Below are 26531 nucleotides of genomic sequence, written 5' to 3' on the forward strand. Positions count from 1 at the left end.
ACGTGCTGTGGGGTCTATAGACAACAAGATGGAAGAGACACTATAAGCAGGCAGCTTCTGTGAATAATGAGTGTTGGGCTTGCAATTTACCATGCACTGTGCTGAAAATTAAAACACTCAGACTTCCTAGCAGCTTGGTGGCTCACCTGTTTTAAAACTCTCGACATGCAGCCAATAACCTTTTTCAGAGATGAAAACCTTGTCCAGTGGATCATGACCTGAGATATACTGAATGATAAGAATGGTGGGGGCATATTCATCCCTGGTTTAACTCTCTTGATGTCACTAGCATGACTAACTCAGTGTGGCCAGCTCTTGTGATTTTATTGTAAGTCTCGGGATAATTACTGTTGTTCTTAAAGCCCAGCTTCCGAAGGGAAGTGCTCACAGGAGACTCAGCTTTCTTTTAAAACAAAAGGTTTCTAGCACTCATGGCTGCAGAGGAAAGCCTGTAAAGATGACCCAAGTGCACCCTTTATGCTCAGAAACCAGAAAGCAAATAAAATATAATTCAGCATTTATTATTTTTTAAAGTCTCAGCGGGGTTGGGTCCGACCAGTGTTTTTTCAATGCTTGGAGTTGGCAATACTACTAACTCCATTGCCATCAGTGGAGTTACACCAGGGATGCTTTTGGCCCAGCATTTGTATAAGACAGGTCTATGATTCTTTTCCTTGCAATGTATTATTTGATATGATTTGCTGTTCTTTGGGGGACCAAAAGAAGTGGGTTTTCTTTTAAAAAATCACTATTATAAAAAAATTGATATTTACAGAATTTTCCCCCCATCTTTTGTTATAATTTTTAGGTGCTTCAGAGCTGGGCCCATTTTCAGATCCCAGGCAGTTCACAAGCATTTCATCCCTCACTGAGAGCCGCTTCTCCAACCCACGAATGCACTATCCAGCTACCTTTACCTATACACCGCCAGTCACCTCAGGCATGTCACTGGGTATGTCAGCAACCACTCACTACCACACCTACTTACCACCGCCCTATCCAGGCTCTTCCCAAAACCAAAGTGGACCATTCCAGACCAGCAGCACTCCATATCTCTACTATGGCACTTCATCAGGATCATACCAGTTCCCCATGGTGCCGGGAGGAGACCGCTCCCCTTCCAGAATGCTTCCTCCCTGCACCACCACATCAAACGGAGGCACACTATTAAATCCTAACTTGCCTAACCAGAATGACGGTGTGGAGGCTGATGGAAGCCACAGCAGCTCCCCAACTGTTTTGAATTCTAGTGGCAGAATGGATGAGTCCGTTTGGAGGCCATATTGAAATTTTCTCTGCGCAGTCCAATCTCCGTGAGCCAAAAACAAATGGTCGGCAAACTACAAAGTGCCTGTTTTTTAAATAGATTTTACTGATATGTGCAACTATTTAGATGAGATGGTAGTGGTCACAAATAACGCAAGAGTGACCAACCAAGCACAATCCATGTTTCAGATTATGTGGATCAAAGCACATATTTTTCTTGGAAACATTTTACACCTTGTTTTATATTTAAAATGTATTTTTTACACACAAAAATAACCCAATTTTTTTTTTGTCTAGACTGTTGTCATAAATAGTGAGTTCGTTTGCCAATAAGGAGAAAACGGACTCCCCAGTTATCAGGAAAAACATGGCGAAGCAAGGCAAAGGTCACGCTCCATTTTATTTTTTAAAAACCTTGAGCTCCAGATACAGTTGCAAACATACAACGTATGGGACCCTGTTCACTCACATAGTGCAATTCAACTGGCTTGTATTGGTGCACATGAAAGGGAAAGCACAGATCAAGTTTCTTCCATTTTGCTATAACACATTCAGATCATGGTGGATGTTCAAAATTTCTATCCAAGCCTTGTTGCACATAAAAGTTGGAACTTTTCGGTTCATTGCTTTTTTTTTTTTCTTGGTACTTAAAAGAGAAAGTCTTCAAGGTACCAATCTGAATAGACAATCTTGGGGTTTCCTCTGTTTTTCCTATAATTATTTTTGCCTTTGTCCAATTAACCAAAAATAAACCCCAACCCTCCAAAATTAAAGCAAAATCTTATTACTTATGCAAAAAATAAAAATGGCAATATATGCTACTCAAGCCAAAATGGTATAGGTAGTACTTGTGTTTGGCTGTGTTTTTTTTTTCTTTTTAAATTATAAATGTGTGAAATTTGAAGTTATTTGCTAACATAAATCATCATATAACTTTAAAGAAATATTTATAATTATTTAATGACATTTGGACCCTTTAAACGTCTCTTAATGTAATGCTATGTTGACTTCGGTCTCTAAAGTGGGTTGTTTTTTAAAAAAATAATAAAATTTCTTCAGGGGTGTGAACCTCAGACCGGTACCTGAACTCTGAAAAACAGTTCCAGTGTGAACTGGTTACAATGCGATTAACCCTCCCCGCAAACCAAAATACATCCATATCAAATTATTTTGGATGTAGCTTTTTTAAAAAAATAACCTATGAAGGAAATATTGTGTTTAAAAATGTTATTAGCTATCTGGTTGCCTTCAACACAGTCTTGCCTTTTAATCAGTAATAACTGAGCTGGTTGAAAAACAGGAAGGAAAAATGAGTGCTTCCTCCACCCCAGATTTTCCTTTCTCCCTGTTTTTTCCATCAGCATTTGAAAAATGTTAAATTCAAAATGTCAATTTTGACAGCGTGTTTCTAATTTTGAAATGTTGACAAATTCTGGCAGCGTCTCAAAATTCATAAAAATTTCAACTAGCAGTTGCTCAGAAATGGGAGACAGGGAGAAATTTGTGATAATCCCATCAATGTTTCTTTCATTGAAATTTCAACCAGGTGTATATAATAATTAGGTTTATGAAACAAAACCAAAAGCATTTAGCCTCTTGATGTGATTTAGTCACAATTCACTAGCATCAAATGCTAGAGCGATGAGGATTCTTTTTTGTTTACTTTTAAATAAATATGGCAGTTGTCATATTGCAGAGACAAGCACAAGGGAATAACTGCTCTGCAGACCAATGCTCTGCCAGTCCGGTGTTCAGCAATAGTCAGATCTTCAAACTTAATACTGAAGATGAATGTCACCTTAAAGCTCACTCCTGGCTATTAAGCATTGTACACTAATACAGGGATATGAAATTGCACCAGATACCCTTAACTAACCTGTCTGCTACCAACAGTAAACCGAGGCACCCAAATTTTGCAAACCAAGGGCTGCATTGGCAAGTTCTCAGGAGTCTGATCCTGATACAAACTCCACTGAAGTTAGTGGGAATCTTTCCATTGATTTCAATGGGTTTTTGGATCAGGCTCCTACTGTACATATTAATCTCTGATTCAGCAGTCCATCCACATTCAGCAAAACACTTACGCATGTGCTTAACTTTAGGCACATGCTTAATTCCCATTGTCTTCAATGGGACTTGAGAACACGCTCAAGTGTTTTGCTGAATCAGGGCCATAGAATACATCAGATTGCAGCCACCCTGGCTTATAACAAGAAGTGCAGCCTGCCTAGGCTTCATGCTGCCAGTATGCAGTGCTCTCTGTTGACCCAGCTAGTCTTAATTGCGTCCAGTAACCAGTATTCTCCTTGGGCTGCACCTCTGTTGACAATGAGGATGTAATCCTCACACTAAATAAATGGTGAATAGTCATCCAGTATAATAATTTATTTGGACAATATAGACATTGTCATCATCAGTCGATGGTTTAGCCAGTCAGCTACAGAGATTACCATGGTACATTCCTCACAATTTGGTGTGATTACTCGCTCTTAAAAAAACAAAAAAATCTTTGCCTTCTAAAGGTTGTATACTAAGTATGCTTAAATAAGTAAGACACTTTTCTAATACTTAGTTTTCCTTCAAAGATGGAAGCTGTAATTGATTCTATTTATTTGTGGTAGCTTGAAGCATACCACTGTCCATTTATTTGTAACTGTAAAGTACGTTTGCTAATTTCAGTAGCACTTAAAAAGCCAGTGTCTGGTTACACATTTCAGTTTTGTGTTTTGTTTAGTAAGCAAAAGAAAAAACATGTACTGCCCGTGCAAGCGGTTTCCTATTTAATAAAAGGTACTATATTTGTACGTTATTTGTTATTGCTGAGAAGGGCTTTGTAAAGATTTACTGTATGCGTATTAAATAATTTTTTAGGGATGCTTTTGTGTTGAAATGTTGTGAGAGTGGCTGCAGGCAGCAACCCAGAAATTTTTTTTCTCCTTAAAGATTTTGTTGTACCATTCAAGCACTTCATTTGATTTCTGGATAAATCCATCACAGACCTGATTTCCGTTTTGCTCAGTACCTACATAACTCTGTTTGTGTCACCCCATTGTTAAACTGGACCATTAGGAACAGACTTGCAAATAGCTTTTGCATGCAATGCAAAATGCATGCCTAAGTTTGTTGCACTTGCTTTCTGACAGGCCAGGTTGACAAGGGGGGCTCATGCTACTGTGCTAAAAATAGATGTGTAGACATTGCAGTTGGGCTCTAAAGCCCATCCCCCTCTCTAGGCTTCAGAGCCTGAACTGCAGCCTAAGCTGCAACTTCAAAGCAGTGCCTACACAGCTATTTTAAGCACAAGTATCATGAGCCCCCCAATACAGAGTTTGTTGACCAGGGTTCGGTGGTTTGCTGCCATGGTTTATGTGGATATGCGCTCAGCTTCTAGGTTCACACAGGCAAATGGCTAATTCTGCTCATGTAAGCAGGCAAATACTAAGAAGGAGATAGGAAAAGCACCCAAAGATTTAAGAGCACAAGTCCCATGGACTTTTAATAGAATGTGTGCTCCTAAATCCCTTTGGCACTTTTGAAAAATCTCTTAACCTATAATCTCAAAACCTATATTTGCACTGGTGATTGGGGGTAACTACACAAACATGTCAGTGCACAATCGCATGTCTGAGCTTTTTGAAAATGCTTCCAAGTGAATTTGGAAATGTTCTTGATTCAGGATTTCAGGAAAATGTATGTTATGGAGTTAATCTTAGAGTATCATTTACATTATGATTATTATGAGGATTATTTCCTCAGAGGTACAAGAGCCCTTTTCCTTCGGGGAGTGGAAGTCTTGGTGCAGTTCATGGATTTAAAAAGAACGAAATGCCTTTGTTAATCTCCAGCTCTCTCAGATTCTACCAAAGATGTACTTACATCAGAACAGGTATGATGTCCTTTATACAAAATAGAGTGGTAAATCCAGCTCTCCATACTCATATACGTAGACCTACTGAAGTCAATGGGACCACATGTATGAAGCACATTGGATTTGACCTAAAATGTCATTAAAGTGGCATTTATGGATTCTTTTACCAGACCAGCTGCTGTGTACTTCTTAGTCTTCAACTTCCTGCCAGCAGTCCCCCAGCAAAGATTTATCAGTCTCAACAGGCGCCATTTTGAGTGGGGAAACTTTTGCACTGTCATACTTATCGGAGTACGGCTCTGCCTTGATTACTGGAGCCTGCCATGGAATCCAGGTGATACAGTGTGCCAGGATTCAGATAGACAACAAGCCATGAACCAAAGCAATAATTATAACCGGTACCAGCCATGAGTACAAGAACAAAGAAGCCCGATTCTCTGAACCCCTGAATTTCTTACTGTTTTTTTAATATAATGCATTTCATTTTAACATTTTCTGAGAACTTTTTTAGATGTTTGTTTACTTCCACGTTTACAGATAACTCGTTGCTTTTTTTTTAAATGCAGTACTTTTAAGTATATCAGCCAAAACCATACTTTTACAGTAACTTTGTTTTAGGTAATACAAGTGACATTCCTTTTTGTTGTTGTTGTTAAATATGTTTTACCAGTCTTGAATTTCCGCTGGAACAAAACATTTGTAGCATTTCTTGTAAATACAAGCTTTAATTTTTTTATTTTTTCAAATACCGTTGCCCAAGATTTGCTTTTCATGCACATATTGTACAAACACATTCTGCTTTGTGCCACAGACAGCGATTGTGGATGAGTTTACTTTAAGTTCAAAGGGACTATTTGTATTGTATGTTGCAACTGTAAATTGAATTGTTTGGCATTTTCTCATGATTGTAATATTAATTTGAAGTTTGAATTTCATTTTCAATAAAATGGCTTTTTTGTTAATGTTCTTCATTGCTTCTTCTCCTCTGCTGTCTCTTTAATTATCCAAGTCATACACCTGAACAGTCAAGGACTGGATAGAGCTAATATACCATGGGCTACTATACCAAAAATTCATCGGTTGTTTCTTCATTTTCTGCAGTGTTTAAGGTTTCATCTAAACATCAAGATAAAGTTTCCAGTCTGGATGGCTGCAAAGAAAACTTTTCAGATCTGACCCCCCACTCCCAAACACTGCTTTCTTCCTGAGTTTGCAGCCAAACTACTTTAAACAGAATTTTTCAGAGGGATGTAAACATTCCCATTCATTTTAACTGAGTGATAACTCTGAAACCTAATGGCGAATTTTAGCACAAACAGCCAGTTCATGAGGCATTGTGAGCAGAGCTTAGGATTTTGGGGAGACCTTGAGCAGATTTCAGCACTCTCACTTCTACCTGACTGACCCCTGCACCTGGTCAGACTAATTGTGAGGAGGAGATCTGGGAGAAGTTAACTTTTCCTCCCCTCCCCATGACAGCGGCAGCAGGAGATCAGCCTGTTGTGTGAGCTGCTGAGTTGCCATAGGACCACGTGGAGGATGGGAGGAATAGAACAAATAGCTGTTTGCATTGCTTATGTCTAAGAGTATCCCTGCATAGAGCATTCCCACAAAATGCCTTAGCCTCATGGTATCAGTTTGCATTATTTTTTTGTGAATAAAAATCTACTTCGCATTTATAGCAGCTCTTAGGTGTGGGTCTGAGACAGGAGTAATGTATCTGCTGCCTGCAGCTGAAGGCATATGGAAAGGAGTTAATAGCTCTTTTTCTTCCCATCAGTCCTATTAAACCTCCAGTAACAAAGGGCAAAAAGGTAGAGGTGCAGTTTTGATTTATTGTATTTTACTCAGGATTGGGGATCCAGTGATAACACCAAATGATCACTTCTCCAGAAGCCCCATCAGTTTCTGCGAAATATAGTTAAAGCAATTAAGTTTCTGCCCTTTGTAGTTATGAAGATAACCTTCTTGACATGAACAAAAGCAGTGCTTCCAGAGAGAAACAATAGCTCAGAGAGGTGTGATAGGCACCATCCATCTCAAGAAATCTTTAATGCTGAAGTCTAATGATGAAAATGTAAATAGTAGTTTAATAGCTATTTAATAGCTGCTTGTTGTAATACAAACATCCAGTCCCTCAGATTGTGGGTGAACATGGTACCAGTTTGGCCCCTGACTTTAGGAAAACTTTGCCCGGAAAGCAAGAACCACCAGTGTGCCAGGCAACATACTTCATTCTCTAGTGTTTCAATATATTCAAAGTCTTATTGTTAAGGAGTTTGGTAACTGCTTATACCATAAACTATAAAAATCATTAGTGCATAGACCTCTTGGTCAACCAGAGCACAGGGATGGCTGCAGTCACTGATTCATAACTGCAGTCATTTTTGGTAACCGTAGAGCATGCAACTCTGCAGGCTGAGTTCTGCTGCCCTGAGAACTCATCATTCACATGTCCTCAGCAAACATTGCTGCCTCAACTTCTTGTTTTGTTTAGTATCCAAAAGAAGAAAAATGTAAAACAGTGCATTCAAATAAATTAGTGGAGGGATTTTCAAAAGCACACAAACACTATGGCCTTTAGCCTCAGACTCCAGACCAGATTTTTGTTATAACCTCAGAGAGGAATCATAGAATATCAGGGTTGGAAGGGACCTCAGGGGGTCTTGTCCAACTGCCTGCTCAAAGCAGGACCAATCCCCAATTTTCGCCCCAGGTCCCTAAATGGCCCCCTCAAGGATTGAGCTCACAACCCTGGGTTTAGCAGGCCAATGCTCAAACCACTGAGCTATTTCTCCCCCACATCCCCAATCACCCTTGTATTTTATTTGCTCCATTCTGATCTCACACCAGTTCCACTTCATGCCTTCAGTGAAATTGCTCCTGATTTACAGAAGTGTGAGAACACAGTCAAGCTCACCAGACAAAAAAGGGACACTTGTGTGTGAAAATGTAAGGGAAGGGGAAAATACCAGAGTATTTCAAGCTGATCTACAGCACATCAGCAGTTTGTTTTGCATAAGAAATAGTTTCTTTCTAATTGGATGATGAGCATGAAGGTGGGCTTCATAGATAGCAGAAGGAACAAAGGGTTGTGAACTGAAAGCTCATGTGCTTTCCTAGAAGAAAACATAGGAATTAGCAGACTGGATCAGACCAGTGGTCCATTTAGACCAGTATTCTGTCTTAGACAGTGGCCAAAGGTGCAAGAACCCCACAATAGGCAGATGTGAGATAATCTGCTCCACAAAAGTCTCATTCTAATCCCTAGTAGTCAGAGACCATTTTAAACCCTGAAGCCTGAACACTGGTGCTGGAACGATGGGTGCTGGGGGTGCTGTTGCACCCCCGACTTGAAATGGTTTACATTATATACAGGGTTTATAGTTTGTTTCAATAGCTCTCAGCACCCCCACTATAAAAATTGTTCTAGCATCCCTGAGCATGAGGTTTTTCATCTCTTCTAAAACTTTTTTTGCATTAATTGTTAAATCTCTGGACATTTTTATTATTATCCATATAAACAACTTAGCCTCAACAACATCATGTGGCAGCAAGTTCCACAGTCTAATTGTGCACTGAATGAAAAAGTATTTCCTTTTATCCATTTTGAATTTGCTATCTTTCAGTTTCATTGGCTATCCCATTGTTCTTCTGCTATGAGAGGGAGAACAGAAGCTCTAAATCTACTTTCTCAGTGCCCTAAAACAAGCTCTTTGGGACAGCATCTGTCTTTATGTTCAACACGGAGCTCACTGTTAGCACCAAACAAACAAAAAATAAAAAAACATTTTTACAAGAGGAGAGAAGATAAAGTCCTAAATTCAAGCAGCTGATATGCAGATTTTGGTCAAATTCTGCAAACTTCCAAGCACTAGACCTAAGCAAGTAGTGGGGAAATTATTAAAAATGTTTTTGGGTGGAGTTCACCCCTGGCCAGAGTGTTGGCACTGCTTAAACCATAGGATTGAACTGGTACAATCAGGGAATAGAGACAATGCCATGTGACTCAAGTAACCAGTTGTACTGCTCATAGAGCCAGACTTGAATTAATTCTTATAGGGAACAGTTTGAGAAGAACGCAGAGGCTGAAATTTGTTCGTAAAAAGTATGTTGGAAAATTTCACATAACAAACAAATTTATTAAAAACGTGTGCACTGTTCACAGACAATTTGTGAATAGAGGCTGAGTCCAGGAGATAAAGGGGTTTGCATGAATAGTTTGAGCAGCTCAACTCGGCACCTTTAAGGAAACAGCCCGTAGCACATCATGAACGTAGAGCGAAAAACTACATCAAAGAAATATAGAATACAAGTTCACGCTTATGGGTACACGATCATTATAAATCTCTCTCCATTGCTGTAGTAGCTGACCGGGACTTATCTCCAAAATACTACTATCTCTCTGTGGTATTTATATTGCCCCCATTTACTGCGGTATCTGAGCCCCTCACAATTTTTCATTTATTAATCCTCACAGCACCCTCTGTGAACAGTGAGTTGTTATCCCTATTTAACAGATAGGTGCAAAGAGCTTAATGCCTAAATTCTCACTGAGTGCCTCAACTTTTGGGTGCTTAAATTGAGTCACATTAAAAGGGCCTGATTTTTGAAGGGCATGTGGTCAGCTCTTTTCAAAAAACAGTTCCCTCCATTTGGGCATCCAACCCCTCCCTCGCCCTCCAAACCAGCACCAAAAATCACTAGCCGCTTGCAAATTTAAGGTTAAATGACTTGCCTCCAAAACATCTTTCTCTGGGTTGCTAATGATCCCCTACATAACCAAAAGAACTTAACACAGTTTTCTTTTCACCATTTGTGCTGTTTAATTTTTGCATAGGTTGGACAGTGAATCTTGACTGATTGGATTCATTTTCTGGGCCTCACATATGATCACAGAGCTGTTGCATTTAGGGGTCTAGTCCTCCATGGGAATATTTAATTTTTTTTAAAAAACTTCATTTACTTATATTTTTGAGAAATTGTAAGGTTGAGTGCAAGTCACATCCCTTTCTGTGCCTCAGTTTCCCCTTATGTAAAATAGAGATATTAATACTTCTTTACTTTGCAGGGTTATTTGAGGATTAGTTAATAGTTACTGAGTACTTTGAACATGCTATTTGTTATTTTAATTTCCTTTTTTATTACAACTTTGGTGTTCAGGCCTAAGCCACTGGCCAGTATCTCTTTAAACAGTGTGTTTCTAAACCACATGTTTACAGAAAGTTAACCCAGTTTGCAAGTTGCTGAGCAGGCCAATAACAATGCAGACATAAGGCCAAATACTGCTCTGTCAACAGATTCACCCTGGATTTACAAAGGTATAGCTAAGAACAGGATACAATTTGGTCTGCACTTACTGAACATAATTCTCAGCCTCTCCTTTTCAAATAGAAAGGATCATCAAGATATAGAGTAAAAGCTGATAGAATAACCCAACATTTGAAGAAAAAATTGCAAAGTTTAAATGTGACATTATGTAGCAAGTTGTCAGCATTTCTATGGTTAACCGGGCTGGATTCTGATTGCAATTATATCAGTGTACATCAGCAGGAACTCAGCTGACATCATTCAATAGCTTAAGGCTTTATCACTCCATCAGTTTTTTTTGCGCAGCATTTTTCTTTGACTTCTTAAAAATTGATGACACCATGTGGCCCTTTGGGGGCCAGATTCTCAGAGGCACAGGGAAGTAAGGTGCGCAAATTCCATAGAAAGTCCATGGGAATTGGGTGCCAAACTCACTGTGAAATTGTCCCCCTTCATTTTTATTCCTACAGACTATGGCATTGTACAGTTAAACATACACACACTGGAGCATAAATAATGATGCAGCCCCCCAGTTTTGTTTACTTTTTCCTTTCCGCAGTTGTTTAAAATAAAAAAAAAAAATACCCACCCACACACACAAAAAATAAAGTCCTTGGTAGCTTGATCTCATCCTACCTACTGCATCAAACTGCTCAGAGATCAACTCCTCTGTGCAGCTTCTCCCAAAAAGAGAACGATCCTGATCCCAAATTCTAGGAAATCAGGAGCACAATGCAAGCGAAGGAAATGTCAGGGAATATGAAAGGCAAGCAGTGGTCTCTATCCATTGAGGGAGAAGTGGAAGGAAAGATTAATTTAAGCAGGTCTCTGGAATCTTGAATGATCTTTGCCGTTTTATTGCCAGTGGTGGTGTTCTCCTAACAGAGCAGGATGTTCTCATTTTTTAACACTAGTCAGAGCAGATGCTAAATTCTATCCTGCAACATACTGGCTAAGTGAGGAGGGGAACAGCTGATTTCTGTTAAGATGAACAGGAGAATAAGCCAAGTAGTATGAGAAATCTTCAGAGGCCTTTGCTTTGCAAACCCCTGTTTGGCAGCAAGATCACAGAATCAGGACTGAAAATCCAGTTCGTACTTCCCTGTTCAAACCAGTTGCTGTGTGCGTTACATTACTCTCCTTGCCTTTCAGGATTTTTTGCACAGCACAAAGTCACTGGCTTGAATTTTCCCCTATAGTTTAAAGGTCTTAAAAACCCATGGCCCCTTGGCTTTTATGGGACTGTACAAAATACCTGTTAACATGGAATTTACGTGACTTATTCTTTGCCATAGAAAACAGTAAAACCCCGAACTGAAACCAGTGATTTAAAACAGCATCTTTGAGCCTTTCCTTTTTATTTCCCCTCTCCTGCCCCCTTTCTTTTTCTTAGTCTATTATATTTATCTGCTTATTATATTGCAGTAGAGTAATTCTAATAGATGGAAGGAGGACAGTCTTGTGGTTAAGATGGAGGTCTGGACGTCAGGAGACATATTCAATTTCCAGCTCTTCGACAGACTCTCTGGAAGACCTTGCGTGTCATTTAACTTTGCTGTACTGCAGGTCCCTCATCTGCATCACTGATATCACAATACCTACCTGGCAGGGGTGTAGGGGGATGACAGTAAAACCATTCATGTTTGCAATGTGCTTTCACATGTTTGGATGGAAGGTGCTAGAGAAGTGCAGGATATTGTTCTTGAGCAGGGTTACATCATATCTTGTACTACTATGGTTTGATACCCTGACCAGGAGAAAAAGCTGACCTAGGTTACTGTGCCTCACAATTACATGTTTCACCTCTACTATTGAGTGATGTTCACAGATGACAGCTCTGGTAGATTAATGATCTTTGTGACATGATGGAAAGATTGCATTTGATTTTAGAACCGTAGACTCTTAACTGCACCTATATAAATGTGGATGCAGTATTTATGCACCTATTTAACATGACTGCATGAACATACAGTTTTGCATGTGCAGTTATAAAGCAGCCCTTAGGTTACCTTACTTTGTGCTGGGGACCACACTGGCCTCCCAATTACCTCAGGATCAGGGGAACATGTAGGTAATGTAAAGCCACCTTTGCCTCCCTTTAAGTCATGTGCCCATGACTTAAGTTACTGAATTATCCAAGTGCCATGTAGCCAGAAGCTAAATATGAATCAACAGTGTAACACTGTTGCAAAAAAAGCGAACTTCATTCTGGGATGTATTAGCAGGAGTGTTGTAAGCAAGGCACAAGAAGTAATTCTTCCACTCTACTCCACGCTGGTTAGGCCTCAGTTGGAGTATTGTGTCCAGTTCTGGGCGCCACATTTCAGAAAAGATGTTTGCAAATTGCAGAAAGTCCAGAGAAGAGCAACAAAAATGATGAAAGGTCTAGAAAACATGACTTACCAGGAAAGATTGAAAAACAGGGGCTTATTTAGTCTGGAAAACAGAAGACTGAGAGGGGACATGATAACCGTTTTCAAGTACATAAAAGGTTGTTACAAGGAAGAGGGAGAAGAATTGTTCTTCTTAACCTCTGAGGATAGGACAAGAAGCAATGGACTTACATTGCAGCAAGGGTGGTTTAGGTTGGACATTAGGAAAATCTTCCTAACTGTCAGGGTGGTTAAGCACTGGAATAAATTGCCTGGGGAGGTTGTGGAATCCCCTCATTGGAGATTTTTAAGAGCAGGTTAGACAAACCTGTCAGGAATGGTCTAGATAATATTTAGTCCTGCCTTGAGTGCAGGGGACTGGACTACATGATGTCTCGAGGTTCCTTCTAGTCCTATGATTCTATGATTTAAGAATAGAAATAATAACCTCTCACACTCTTCTTTCCTTCCCAGCCTGAGGAAAAAATAGTTTGATTAGTTTACACAGTATTTGTGGGGTTTTTTTGGTCTTTACGTTTCTGTGTGAAAGTGAACCTGTGTGTTGTAGGGCTGTGTGAGAGTGTGAAAAACGTATTGTGGGAGAATTATGTTGACGAAATGAATTTAGCATTTAGGTCTGAATGCAGATGCCATTCTTTTATATTGCTAGAATAAGTTCCTTATTCCAGGAACAGATCTAACAATTTTGCACTCAGATTCATGGATTTAAAGGCCAGAACGGTCCATTAGATCATTTAGTCTGAACTCCTGTATAATATGGACAATAGAATGTCACCCAGTCATCCCTGTATTGAGCCCAATAATTTGTGTTTCGCTAAAGCACATCTTCAGGAAAGCATCCAGTCTTAGTTTGGAGACTTCAAGAGATGGAGACTCATAAGACTTCCCCTTATTGCTCAGCAGTTCCACTGAGCCAGTGCAAGGTTGTTTTGGGAGGTCATGGGTGCAGGGAGAGAGGTGATCTCACTGATAGCTGGGGCTGATGCTAAGGAGGGCTTTGACTGTCAGGAGAGAGACCTTGAACTAGACTTTGAATTCAATGGGCAGCCTGTGCAGAGTGGAGCACCAGGGTGATGTGGTCACAGAGTTGGTGTTGCCTCGTGCATTGGCTGCTGCTCTTTGTACAAGAGGGAACTTTTTCAGATGTGCGGCTTCAACCCTAGATAAAATGACTTGCAATAATCAAGCCTAGAGATCACAAATGCACAGATCGCTGTGGCGAGTTGTGCGCGTGCATATGGGGGCATAATCTTCTGCCACATGCAGAGGGATACAGGCTTTTTTTTTTTTTTTTTTAAACAGAGCTATTTGAACATCCAGCAACAATGAGGAGTTCAAACGGCTCTCACGGTGGTGAACTAGATTAAGAGTCAGAGGGCAGATGCCGTCAGTACTGGGATGTTATAGAGGTGACACATTTTCTCAGTCTTGTCGGGGTTTCGTTTTTGTCACTTGCCTGCACCCAACTGCTGATTTTGTCTAAGGAGATCGTGACACCTGATGTAAAGGAGATATACTGCCTGAGCGCCATCGATGTGTTGCTGGCACCGTAGCCCCTTCTGTCTCACCAGCTGCCCAAACAGCTTCACATAGACGTTGAATAGCGTGGGGGCAGAGGGTTGAGCCATGCGAGTCTGGCCTCATTATTTTCTTTGACATTCTTTGTTTGTACTTCCCCATCTTGGGCAGTGGGTCTGGACTCCTTTGTTTCACGTTGGTATAGAATGGGTTCCGATAAGTATTGTTATTAGTACTCATTTATACAGTGCCACAGGTAAGACTAGTGCTTCACAGACACAAAATGTAGGTAAAGTGGCTAGGTTTACAAGGAAAAAAATGCTGTTTGGTATGAGTTCAGAGCAATATGGTTCGGCTTTTGTTTTTAATTCATTGAAATATTTCTATTAATTTCATATTTTACAGAACCTAAATTCTGGGCCTAAACTAAGGTGACAAGGACCCTGTGAGATTCACCCCTATCATTTCTGTCCTACTGATTCAACTGAAAGTTTCTTATTACTTCAACTTGCACTAGTGCTCAACAGTGCCACTCGACACTCCTCACTGAGTTATGGGAGTGGGAAAAGGGGGGCAGTTTAGGCTTAGCTACATCTAGATAGTAACCTCACCCGAGGATCCAAAGCACACACTGTCTTTCTCAATATAAAGTCATCCAGAAGTTTAATTATTTTCAAATGGCTAGCGATAATATAAGGTTTCCTCTATTTAGCTTCCAAATGTTGACTTATCTACAAAGCCTTGGAGTGTGTGTTATTTCCATTAGAAATAGGTTTAGAAGCATGTGGTAATTCTACCCTGAGCTTCTCAGGGAAGCTTAGTCTGTGGAGAGCTAACTTTCCAAATGCTCTGGAACTTGGACCCATCGAATGAACCATGTATCATTTCCTTCTAAGGACATTGTCATGTTGATCATGACCTCTGCCAAGTTATTAGTTTAGTTCTTGAAATCAAACAACTGGAGATAAGCTTGAACCAAAATATGTGATTCACCCAAGGTCTTACAACAAGTCTCTTGTAGAGGTTGGCAGATAACTTAGGAGTCTCCTGATTCCCAGTCCTATGTTCTTACCACTACAATAAATCCCCACCCACAGAAATAGATATTATTAGAGAGATGTGGGGTCTGTGGTGCAAAGTCTAAAACATTTATCAGATTTGCCACAGGCTTAGTCTCAGTTTTAAGATGGCAGTCTTGTTTGGTTACCAATAAACTCAGGATGTAATGGATAAACCCTGAAAAGATGGAGTTTTGCTAAAAAGAAAAGAAAAAAACGTTAGCTCCATCAAATGCCCCAGAAACCAGAAATGATGAGGATTAAGAATTTGGTGTGACAGTCCAGACAGTGACAAAGCAAGGCAGTAAGAGACTCTATTTTTAAAGTAGTGAGTAACAACGATTTCAGTTGATTCCAGGAACTCAGGGTGATACCTTTCCACAGAAAATGCCATGCTCATGCCCCATCCACAGTAAACAGCTAACTGATAAACCAGGCACTGTATAGAAACCAGAGTAGGCTATTCTCCAAAGGGTTTTGCAGGATAGAAGAGGCAATACCCAGTTAGGACTCGTAGGTCTATCCCATGAGGCAAGCCCGCCGCATGTATGTACAATATCTAGCCCTGAACAGGGCCTTTAGATACTACCAGAATACAAATAAATACTACGACTACTATACAATATGAACCCGAGTGACTATTTTGAGGTGAAAAAAGTATACATTTCCTGTGGAGCTCATGATGGCAAAAAGTCTTAGACACATGAAAGGAACAAATATTGTCTCCGTCAGGCTTTGATTTGTATAAAAGTGAAGTTAGTGCTGGCAAGAAGTCCCAACTGGAACTGAAAACTTCTCCTTAGCCACATAATAGGTGCAGCTCAGACACCAGCACAGTGGACGCTTTCTTATATTGACCCTTCTCCAACCAACATATCTAAACACTGATCTGTGGAGGCAAACTCTTGGTGTTACGGTGGTTTTGGGTCTCCATAGCCCACTCCATTTTTGTCTGGTCTGTTGAGAGTACCAACAAAAAGTGTTTGTTATACCACTATCTTTTGGTAATGTGGACACTTGCCCATTAGGAAGGGGACTGAGAACATCTATCTCATTTAGTTGAAGGCACCATAAAGCCATCAGATGGTAATGGCTTTGCTAAAATTCTCTGGATGGAGATTTAAGAAATCCCCATGCCTTGAAGCATTAGCACTCCTGCATTGGGTGTCAAGGTTTTCCTTTCACTGCTAGATAAAAGGCTGCTTCGAGGAGCCAAATAAGAAGGAAGGAGAGGGGCAGTTTCTTCTTGAGTTATGAGGAGAGGCTGAGGGAGCTGGGATTGTTTAGCCTGCAGAAGAGAAGAATGAGGGGGGATTTGATAGCTGCTTTCAACTACCTGAAAGGGGGTTCCAAAGAGGATGGCTCTAGACTGTTCTCAATGGTAGCAGATGACAGAACGAGGAGTAATGGTCTCAAGTTGCAGTGGGGGAGGTTTAGATTGGATATTAGGAAAAACTTTTTCACTAAGAGGGTGGTGAAACACTGGAATGCGTTACCTAGGGAGGTGGTAGAATCTCCTTCCTTAGAGGTTTTTAAGGTCAGGCTTGACAAAGCCCTGGCTGGGATGATTTAACTGGGAATTGGTCCTGCTTTGAGCAGGGGGTTGGACTAGATGACCTTCTGGGGTCCCTTCCAACCCTGATATTCTATGATTCTATGATTCTGCACCGAGACAGGTGGCAACCCCCTTCTACCTTATGGTATGCAAATAAACAATGTGACCATATTCATTAACAATTAAGTAATGATTTCAATTGTGAATATGTAGTAGAGACACTTGAACCTCAAAGAGCCCTGATGTTCAGGTTAAACAAGCCCCCACTAATTTGGAGTGTTGCCCCAAATGTAGAGGAACATCAGTGGTAATTCCAGTGAAGGCCGTAGAGTGAGAGCACAATCAGGCCCCAGGAGAACAGTCTCTCCAGTTGTATTTTGGCATTTCCACGCTCTGTCCTGACCAGAACCAAGAATTGCAAAAATTGTGGTGGAAATACTTCTGTTAACTTCAGAGATTTGTAGATTCCAAGGCCAGAAGGGACCATTGTGATCATCTAGTCTGACCTCCTGTGTAACACAGGCCATAGAACTTCCCCAAAATACTTTAAAAGAAGGGGCTTGATTTGAGTTCAGTTAAACAGGTGTTGGAGAAAGATTAAATACAGCCAGTTTGCTCAAAGCCAGTGGAGAGAATGTGAATTGAAAAAGAATGAAAAAAAACCAACCCCCCCAACAACAGGAATGAAAAAAAACCAACCCAGAACATTACAATCAGAATAAAGCAAAACTGAACAAGGAGAGAAAGCCAAGAAAGGGATAAGACGTCACAAAAATGAGGCAGCAAGAAGGATAAAGGAAGTAATAGGAGACACATGAAAACAGAGCTGCAATGTGACAGCTCACAAGCTCAGTTAAACATAAGAAGATCAAAAGTGGAGGAAAGCATAGAAAGGGAAGCAAACTATCTCAAATAGGAAAAGTGGATGCTGAAATGACAAAAGAGCTGAAATCTAAAAAGAGTGTTAAATTATGAACCAATTAATAATGTAAGAAACTAGACCACAAGTACTGGTAGGAATGATGTACAATGGAAACAAGTGGCACCTAAAACAAAGGCCAATTTCCATACTGCATATTTCTGTGAGCAGCAGAAGGCGAAGAAATCAACCAAGCAACCAAGGAATCATACCAGATTTGGAGTAAATGACAAACTACAGGCTCAGTTCTTAAACTGAGTCCGTACCTTGTAACAGGCCACTTGTTGCCAGGTGGGCGTTTCGCATTAGTAGGCCAGGTTGCGTACTTTGATTCCCACAATAAAAGACAGAGCATGCACATCCCATAGAGAGATTTCCACAGGCAGGACTCAAGGATATGAGGTGCTGCTGGCTGAGATTCTTGAGGTGAGGTGACAGCGCTGAAACAAAGACAGGAAAATAGAAGCCAGCCTCATAGATTTTTGAGAATTAACCATCCCTAGCTGCTGGAGAGGGTGCTGGTCCACAAATCGCCTTCCCTTCTGGTCTGCTACCAAAATGGAGTGGAAGCTGGGCCATGGCTTGTTCAGTGTAGATTGTCATTGCTTTACTTGCTTATACAGTGCTTAGTACAATCTTGTCCTGATTCCTGCCTGAGGCCACTAAGCACTACTGCTCCACGCATAATATAAGTTCTGTAGCCAGAAGCTAAGATTTGATGGGCAGCTTAACCCCCGCACACTGCTCTCAGTGGCAGAAAAGGCAAATTAAACGGCCCCGGTCAGAGCACAATTGCCGCAGCCAAATAGATGCTTCTGTCTAAGGCCAGCCTTGTGGAAAGAGGTGGGACACTGAACTGAAGATGGAAATAATATTCTGCATTGAACCATGAGCTCAGCTGTTCCAGAACTAAACCACACACACACACAAAATCACTGCTGAAATTACAGTCCTGCACAGACCTATATTGTAATAATTGATCATCAAAACTGCAGGTAAAAAAGGCCTATTAGGTCACCTTGTCCACTCCACAGTCCAACGCAGGATTGCCCTCCACAACATACACACAGATACACTCTGCACCGTCTAGCAAAGTACAGAGATTTTTGTGCAGCGCACACTATAAAGTTCATTTATTCAGACATCATCCTGATATGAAAATGCATTACAACAGTTGCCATCAATACAATACAGTTCTTTCCATGGGAAAACCACAGTATGGTTATTGTATATGATCCCCTGAATGACTGAAATACAGGAACAGGAAAGCGCACAAAGGGAAACTTCATAAATGATGCCAAGTTTAAAAACAAAAAGGCCAGATAGCACTACTGAGGGGTTTATAGAATTTAGTTCTTTTGTATATTAAAAAAAAAATCAGGGGGGAAATCAGGATGAACTGAATAGGGAAGGTAAAAATAAGGGAAAAGAAACAGCTTCACAGATGAATGAGTAACTGAGAAGACTTAAAAGCAGTGAATGAATGTGGATCAGGAGTAGATTCCATGCCTCTAGGTCACTGGATCAAATCTAGCCCAAGTCAGTAGTGACCAAATTGTTTGGTGCTCTCATTTATCTGGTCCCTGCACAACACAGCAACCCACACTATAATTAGAATCCCTGGTTGAACATTCCAAAAAGAGCCCAGGGGCTGACTGGGCCATTAGGGGCTGACTGGGCCATTAAGTTCTTCTTGCATTTCCTCCAGGTAAGGGTTGAGGACACTGGTGGAACATTGTGTGGGAAGCCTGCAGTGCCTTACCTGTTCTATGGCTATATTATAGGGCCTGAGTGAAAGTAAATTGAAATGAATGGAATGACTCCCATTAATATCAATGGGACTTTGGATCAGGCTCTCAGCTGAAAAGCTGCCAAGTCTGCATCCTTCCACCAGCACTGAATTTACTATTTAAGAAAATATTCCCCCATTAGCACCAAAATAAATGTTAGTTGTGTTTTGATTTCAGCAGAAGGTTAAGCCTCAACTAAAAACAGGTTAATTACATCATTACCCAAACCCATCAAGCATGCATCTTCAAATTCATAAGAAAGTAGTCTGAATCACCACCCTTGGGTTCCCAAGAAGCAAGTCAAGTTACTTGACTCTGGAATGCGTAAACATTTAGTGGAAGAAATTGTGACTTCAGAGACAGAACAAACAAAACAGTCTGTTTGTTTGTGTAACGGTCTCCTTGCAGGAGAACAACTAAGAAACATGGAAAGACTTGAGAGAGTCTTCCACGGTTCATGTTTGTTGCTATGATCCAAAGGATACAGACTCTCTTATTTATAGCTGAGAGACTAAAGGCAAAAAGGAACTCAGTGATGAGAAGACACAATCTACCACTGTATTTATTTATTTATTTTGTTCTTTTGATAGAGTATCCTGCAAGGAAAATTAGTGATGCCTTCCAATTCAGCCCACCACCTCCACTAACCATTTCCCCCACCTCAGAATGATTGCACTTCAGCATGACAGGGACTATTATTTTAGTGTGTGTGCTCATGTATGTACATACACTGCCTACCACAATGAGGCCTGAACCCCTGATTGGGGCTTCTACATTCCACTCGACCATACACTATATTTGGGAAGATTACTATTATTCTGCAGGATCCGTTATGAACAGCCTCATCACCAATGGACTTGTGCCCATTTACACCAGCCCTGGATCTGGCCCTTAGATCAGAGGGTGGCATTCCCAAAAGTGCTCAGCTTTGGTTGAACTCAGTGGGAGAAGAATTAGCCCCATGCTAAACACTTCTGAAAATGCCATCCCCAGCTCTTACATGTGTCAGACTTCTGAGGACACATTTGTAGGTGGACAATTTGGGGCTGGATGACATGTGAGGACATTTTAAGTACGTGCACTGTTTAAAAATAATGTTTTCTTTTCCTAGACAGAGGAACTGTGTTACAGAGGGCCTTCACCTTAACTAAGACTAACTGAAGAGTGACAGACACATTGAGTTTCCTGCAAAACATGCCTGGACATACCAACAGTACATGTATATTACACCCAGGGCAGTGCGCACTTCATTCCCAGATCTCCTGAGGGGTTTGTGCAGGAGCACATTTCCAAAGGAATGGAATTGTGTGAATGGCTCAGAATGAAGCCAAGGTGAGATAAAAGGATGCTGCAGTCTTAAGGGACCTCACTACCCAGACAAGCAAACAGCCTAACCAGATGACAAACCCAGAGGCAACTTCTAAAAAGCCAAGATAACTGCTAGAGAAGCCTGCCAAAGGGACAGATGGCACCAAGGGATGATTTTACTAAAGTGAAGAAAACCCTAGCACGGTGTTCTTCAAAGAGTATCAGGGCACTGAAACTAAAATGTTTCTAATAAATAAGCAAGTTTATGATAAAAATCAAGAGAAGATATACAGAGAGTTCAATATGCCACCCTGATTTACATTCCATAGAACTCCACTGAAGTCAATGTAAGTCACGTCTGGATTTGGTCCGGAAAGACACTCTACATCCACCCTTTGTTACACTGATGGATATAATTTGGAGGCAAGAGACTCACTATTGCTCTGCACCTTGTGCAGCCCTTTACCCCCATGCAAAGCAGGTGAAAAACGCTATCAAAACAGAATGGCCAGGTTAAACTCTTTGCTGGAGTAAGGGGACATAGCTGCATTGATGTCAATGGAGTTGTGTCATTTACATCAGAAGAGAATTCAGCCCATACTGTTGTGCTCCAACCTTGCACTGGAATCAATGACTACATCGAGCAATGATGAATCTAGCCCAAAGGGTGTTACATATATGCTTGCAGATTCTTCTGTGGCAACCACTGTTGCCATTAAATTGAAGGGGGGGGTAAGTATGGGCCATATGTTTTAATGAGAACATGCAAATTTGTCCATCACACACACACACACACACACAGGTACTGTGCTTCTAAATCTCCATGTTACACAGCAGCGATAGACAAATAAGATAACTGATTAAAATCATTTTAAAAAAAACAATGTAATCTACATAGTGACAACTACATAGGAACAGTGTTTACTTTGTTATTATTTATCAAAAGTACTTATATGCCCTGCCGTTACTATAGTATCCGAGCACCTTATAATCTTTAAAGTATTTATTCTTTCAACACCCCTGCAAGGTAAGGTGCTGTTGTTATATTCCCGTTTTACTGATGAGGACCTGAGGCTCAGCAAGACTAAGGGCCAGATTTTTAAAGTATTTAGGCACCTAACTCCCTTTGAAATCAATGGGAGTTAGGTGCCTATGTACTTCTAAAGATTTGGCTCTAAGAGACTTGCTTGGGTCACACAGGAAGCTTATGGTGGCGCAGGGTAGTGAGCAGAGATCTCCCATATCCAAGGCTAACACCCTGATCACCAGACCTTCCTTTCTCAAGTTAGTTAGTATGATTATTCATTAGTATATTTGTTAAGCAACATCAGTGTGCTTAGTGCTATTTAAAATGTAGCAAGAGATCTGCCCTAATTCTGCCCTACACCAGTGTCAGTCAGGAGCAACTCCTCTGAAGTCAAGAACTGCCTGTTTTCCCCCCCAACTGCGAAACTCTGCAACAGTTCCAAAGGTAGAGGATTTTTTTTTTTTTTTTTGCTCAGGGCCTGATTCTCCTAGTGAGAGGAAAGTCAGTCCCTTTACTGATTGCAAATCTGGTGCATGCAGCCTAAATGTATCTGGAAAGTGATCATGTTTAGCAGCACCCATCCATTCCTGCCTGGCCTCACCATACCCCAAGCTAAAAAAAAATCCAGCAATTAAACTCCTTTTCCTCCTGCAAAACTAGCCGCCCCGCTTTGCTGCTCATGAACGGCTTGCTGAGCTAGCTATAATTTGGAAAATTAATTGACTCAGAGCCTGCTGCAGAAGCAGCCTCAAATACAGAACACCCAAGACGCAGCAGCAGCAAGGTCAGAGGAGGTGGGAAATTTTGCAACAAATGTAGCGAGCAAGCAGCACAGCAGAATATGGGCAGCAGTGAGGAAACATAAAAAGGAAAGCATTCAGATCAGATACAGCAAGGGGAGGCGAGTCAGAGACCTCAGGAGAACTGGGAGAAGGGGAGGCAGGCTGGATATGTCTTTAACTGGGAATGCTTCTGGCTCATCAAGGGACAGATGTGCCTGGAGATGCCCCTTTTCTCTCTCCGGGCATGCAAAGAGCACATCAAAGATTATCTTTGTGAATCCAGTGAGCAAATCCACAGCATCCTCGTCCCATAAAGAAATCTTAAATTATGTAGCGCGTTCACAGACATGCCATCTGTTTGGGAATAAGCCCCTTGGCAATCATTCTGGCCATAAAAAGGAACAACAGTTAGGTATCTGTCATCACCATTTTTCTCCTGTGGCTTCAGTAATTTTATTTACCACCAATCAGTCTCTCCAAATAAAATCAGTTCCTTTATTTTCGGTTATTATTTGTTACGGACAGAACACCCTGAGTGTATACGATCCTTTACAAAAATAAGGAAGACAGTCCCTACTCCTAATTTCTTAGGGCCTGAGTGTGTGTGGCAGCCAGCAAGTCACTCTGCTTCTCCATGCCTGTCAATTGGGGCTAACAAAGCTAAACTGACCTACCTGCTCAAGGTGTATGTTTGTGATAATTAGATAATGTTTGCGAAGCCGTCTAAAAGTGCTATTCATTATTATCCCAGGATGTCAGGAAAAGTAGCATCAGGCAAAGCAAGAGTAAACAACAATATCCTATTATGTTGGTTTAATCTGAATTGCAGTCATTTTTGCTTTCAGCCCTTGTTGAAGCAGATACCCTGCCTGCTGCAAAACTGACATGCTATGTACGGGTGCAGTTGTCCAGGATGCAGATTGGGAAAGAGCTATTTGCCACAATAAAAAAAATGTGATTCCAATATATTTGCAACATTGTATGTATTTGATGGCTTTTTTATGGCCTTGAAATGTCCCATCAGTTTAGCTTCACTACACTGGTGCATGGTAGATTTCATTATCCCCATTTCACAGATGAGAAACTGAGGCACTGAGCAGTGAAGTGATTTGCCCAAAGTCTCACACTGGGATTTTGTGGCAGGGCTAGGGTCTGAGCCCAGACCAGTGTTTTAACCACAAGGCCACCCTTGATGATACTATTAAGAAGACTTAGCAATGATGTAGCACTTTCATGTCTAGCTCTCAAAGCACATCACAAAGGAGGGTAGGTATCCTCCTCCCCATTTTAGAGATGGGGAAACTGATGCCTGAGAATAAAGGTCCATGTGTGAAACAGCTGTTGTGCAGGGATGCTGGGAGGCAGCTGTCTAAAGGCAGCCAGAGCCTGCTCCTCTACCTCAGCCAGTGAGCAACGGGGCAGCCAAGGCTAGTCAGCCAGCTAGGGGCTGCCAGCCCAGCCAGATCCCCCTTCCAGCCCAGGGCAAGCAGCAGCCCATGCCGTGTGGCACCAACCCAACCACAGGCCCCCACTCACTGCCTAGGACAAGGAGCAACCAAGGGCAGAACCCACAGAGCCACCAGAGTTACCTGGACACCCACCTAGGGAGTCTGTCAGGAGCACAGCAATTCCTGTGTTCACAAAGTTCATTCCCTGCTGGAGGGAGCCTTGCCAGGCTTAATTTCAAGTAATCAGGACACTTGCTATCATTTAAATTGGGCAAATAAATTAAATTAATCAAATATGCAAATTAGGGCATTCAAGCACCAGATTTCTAAAACTTTACAGACCAAGGCCACGCAGCAAGCCAGTGGCAGAGAAATACAACCCAGATTTCCAGCGTCTATTCACTAAGCCATGCTGCTGTTTGGTTGCAGTAATGAATAGCAGAGCTGGGGAGGTACTGCTTGTTTCCTGCAAGAGACTTATTTAAAAAAAACAACACCAGCCTCCTGTCTACTCCTGTTCTCTCTACAGCATCCTCACTGAATAAGATTCCTGACTCCTTGCACCTTGCCAGGTTGCTTCAGTGTATTTCCACAATCACTTTGCACTAGGTGTCCTTGTGTACATCTAAAGTTTAAAGCAATTACTGTCAAGAAAATAAATCTGTCTACTCAGTTTTTCCTGACTGTCACATCGACAATAATTATGGCAGATAATGGGCTAATGAATGGGCCCATATGCCCGAACAAATAGCCACTTATACTTCCAGAAAGCTCTTCCTCTTGTGTTTCTCCTCTTGCTTTCCTCATAAGCAGTCGATGCTCAAAGCCTTTATGAAATTCAAGCCCAGTTTCACATTTCATTGAAAAACCTTTAAGAAAAGCCATTTTTCATACTCAAGACTTTTTCAAATCTCCTCTAACCAGTTACATTCTGCATTGTATCTTCTGGATCTGGCCACTGTCCAACGACAATCCTTAAAATCCCTTTACAGTTTTAAAGGAAAATACAAGCCCTCATTTACCACTGGATTCAGCCTGAAAATAAAAGCTTAATGCCTTGACAGGCCTGGATATTTTTTTGCGTTCTAAGTCTGATTTATGGTAGTAGCCAGCAAACCAGGCTGGTGAAATATTTGCTGCTGCTCGCAGGGATCTGGAAAAATGAAGTGTGAAGTTCTGAAGAGAGCAGGCAACAGTTCTCCAGTCACTAAACACTTCCAACAAGTTGGCAGTGGAACAGAGCTGTGGTCTGAAAGATGAACCTCAAAGGACTAGGGGGTGGAGAGAGAGCAGTACTGTGCACAGTGTCAAAATACTGCTGCAGCTTAAAGCTTTCCATACATTCATTACAGCGGGCGGGGAAAGAGAAACATTTGTTTCATTATTTATTTATTCTCTCTCTTTTTCCCCCTGTGCAGTTCCCCCTGCAGGGGTTTCACCCAAGTAGGAAAAAATTAAAACCAACAACAGGAACATAGGAAGTCGCTTAAACCTACCATAAAAATGCTCAGATTGAAAAATACGATCCGAACCGGGGAAAGCGTTGTGTTTGCTGCAAGGCTGATTAGTCTCTGTAGCCTTTCGAAGGGCCAAGGCCCTGAAATCTGTGGGCGTGGGAGCTGTGATTTTCATTCCCATGTAAAGGGAATTTCCTAGAGGTAAAAGGGAGGTGGGGATTTTTCAGAGTGTTCTTGGAATGAGTCATCCTGAATACATTTGCCAGGTAAAACATGTGGCCGCTTCAACTGTCTTTGAAGAAAATTAATATTCATCTATATTATATATAGCATAAAGTGGCTTGACTTTGTGGAAATGCCATAATCTCACTGAGGTCTGGCCTTCCTCCAATTACCCACTAAATTCAAAAGCAGCATTGCACGCTCTGCAGCTGTGTCACCGGGATGGACAAAAACACACATCATGCTCTCAAACTCTGTCAGCGTGCAAAGGGGTGCATGCCTCGACCCTACCTGCGTCGCTCATGGGGCCATCCCAGATATTTGTGGATTCATCAGATTGAGCCAGATATGGGAACTTCACTCTACAATGCCTGGTATGATGCTATCAACCGTGGTTACTCTGGCTGGCACAATGATTCTCAGTAGATTGTGTGTGTTTGTCTATTAGAGGGTGGGGGAGAGAGAGAGAATTCAGAATTAAGGGACCATATGCTGCTTCTGGGCACAAAGCCATGCCCTACCACTCAACCTCCATAATGTGGCTGGACACTGGAGAGGTCAATGGGGTGGGGGAGGGATGGGAAGTAGGGAAGAATCTTTCCTATGACGC

The 26531-nt window shown here is 41.3% G+C and overlaps 1 protein-coding gene across 7 annotated transcripts in view; it reads left to right on the forward strand.

Moving 5' to 3' along the window:
• The window catches only part of RUNX2 (RUNX family transcription factor 2), a 216606-nt gene that overhangs the window by 124862 nt on the left and 65213 nt on the right, over positions 1-26531 (forward strand). For 3 of the 7 annotated variants that reach the window (XM_048845721.2, XM_075126364.1, XM_048845723.2), the window contains one exon: positions 809-6096. The exons of 3 other annotated variants lie outside the window; for them this stretch is intronic. In XM_048845721.2, the coding sequence (XP_048701678.1) occupies positions 809-1287 (479 nt within the window). In that variant the 3' untranslated portion in view covers positions 1288-6096. Of the gene's footprint in view, positions 1-808; positions 6097-20788; positions 22075-26531 lie in introns of those variants that run through there. One more of the 7 variants, XM_075126365.1, reaches the window with a different exon arrangement.

The sequence above is a fragment of the Caretta caretta genome, chromosome 3, assembly GCF_965140235.1.
Source record: "Caretta caretta isolate rCarCar2 chromosome 3, rCarCar1.hap1, whole genome shotgun sequence".
NCBI lineage: Eukaryota > Metazoa > Chordata > Testudines > Cheloniidae > Caretta > Caretta caretta.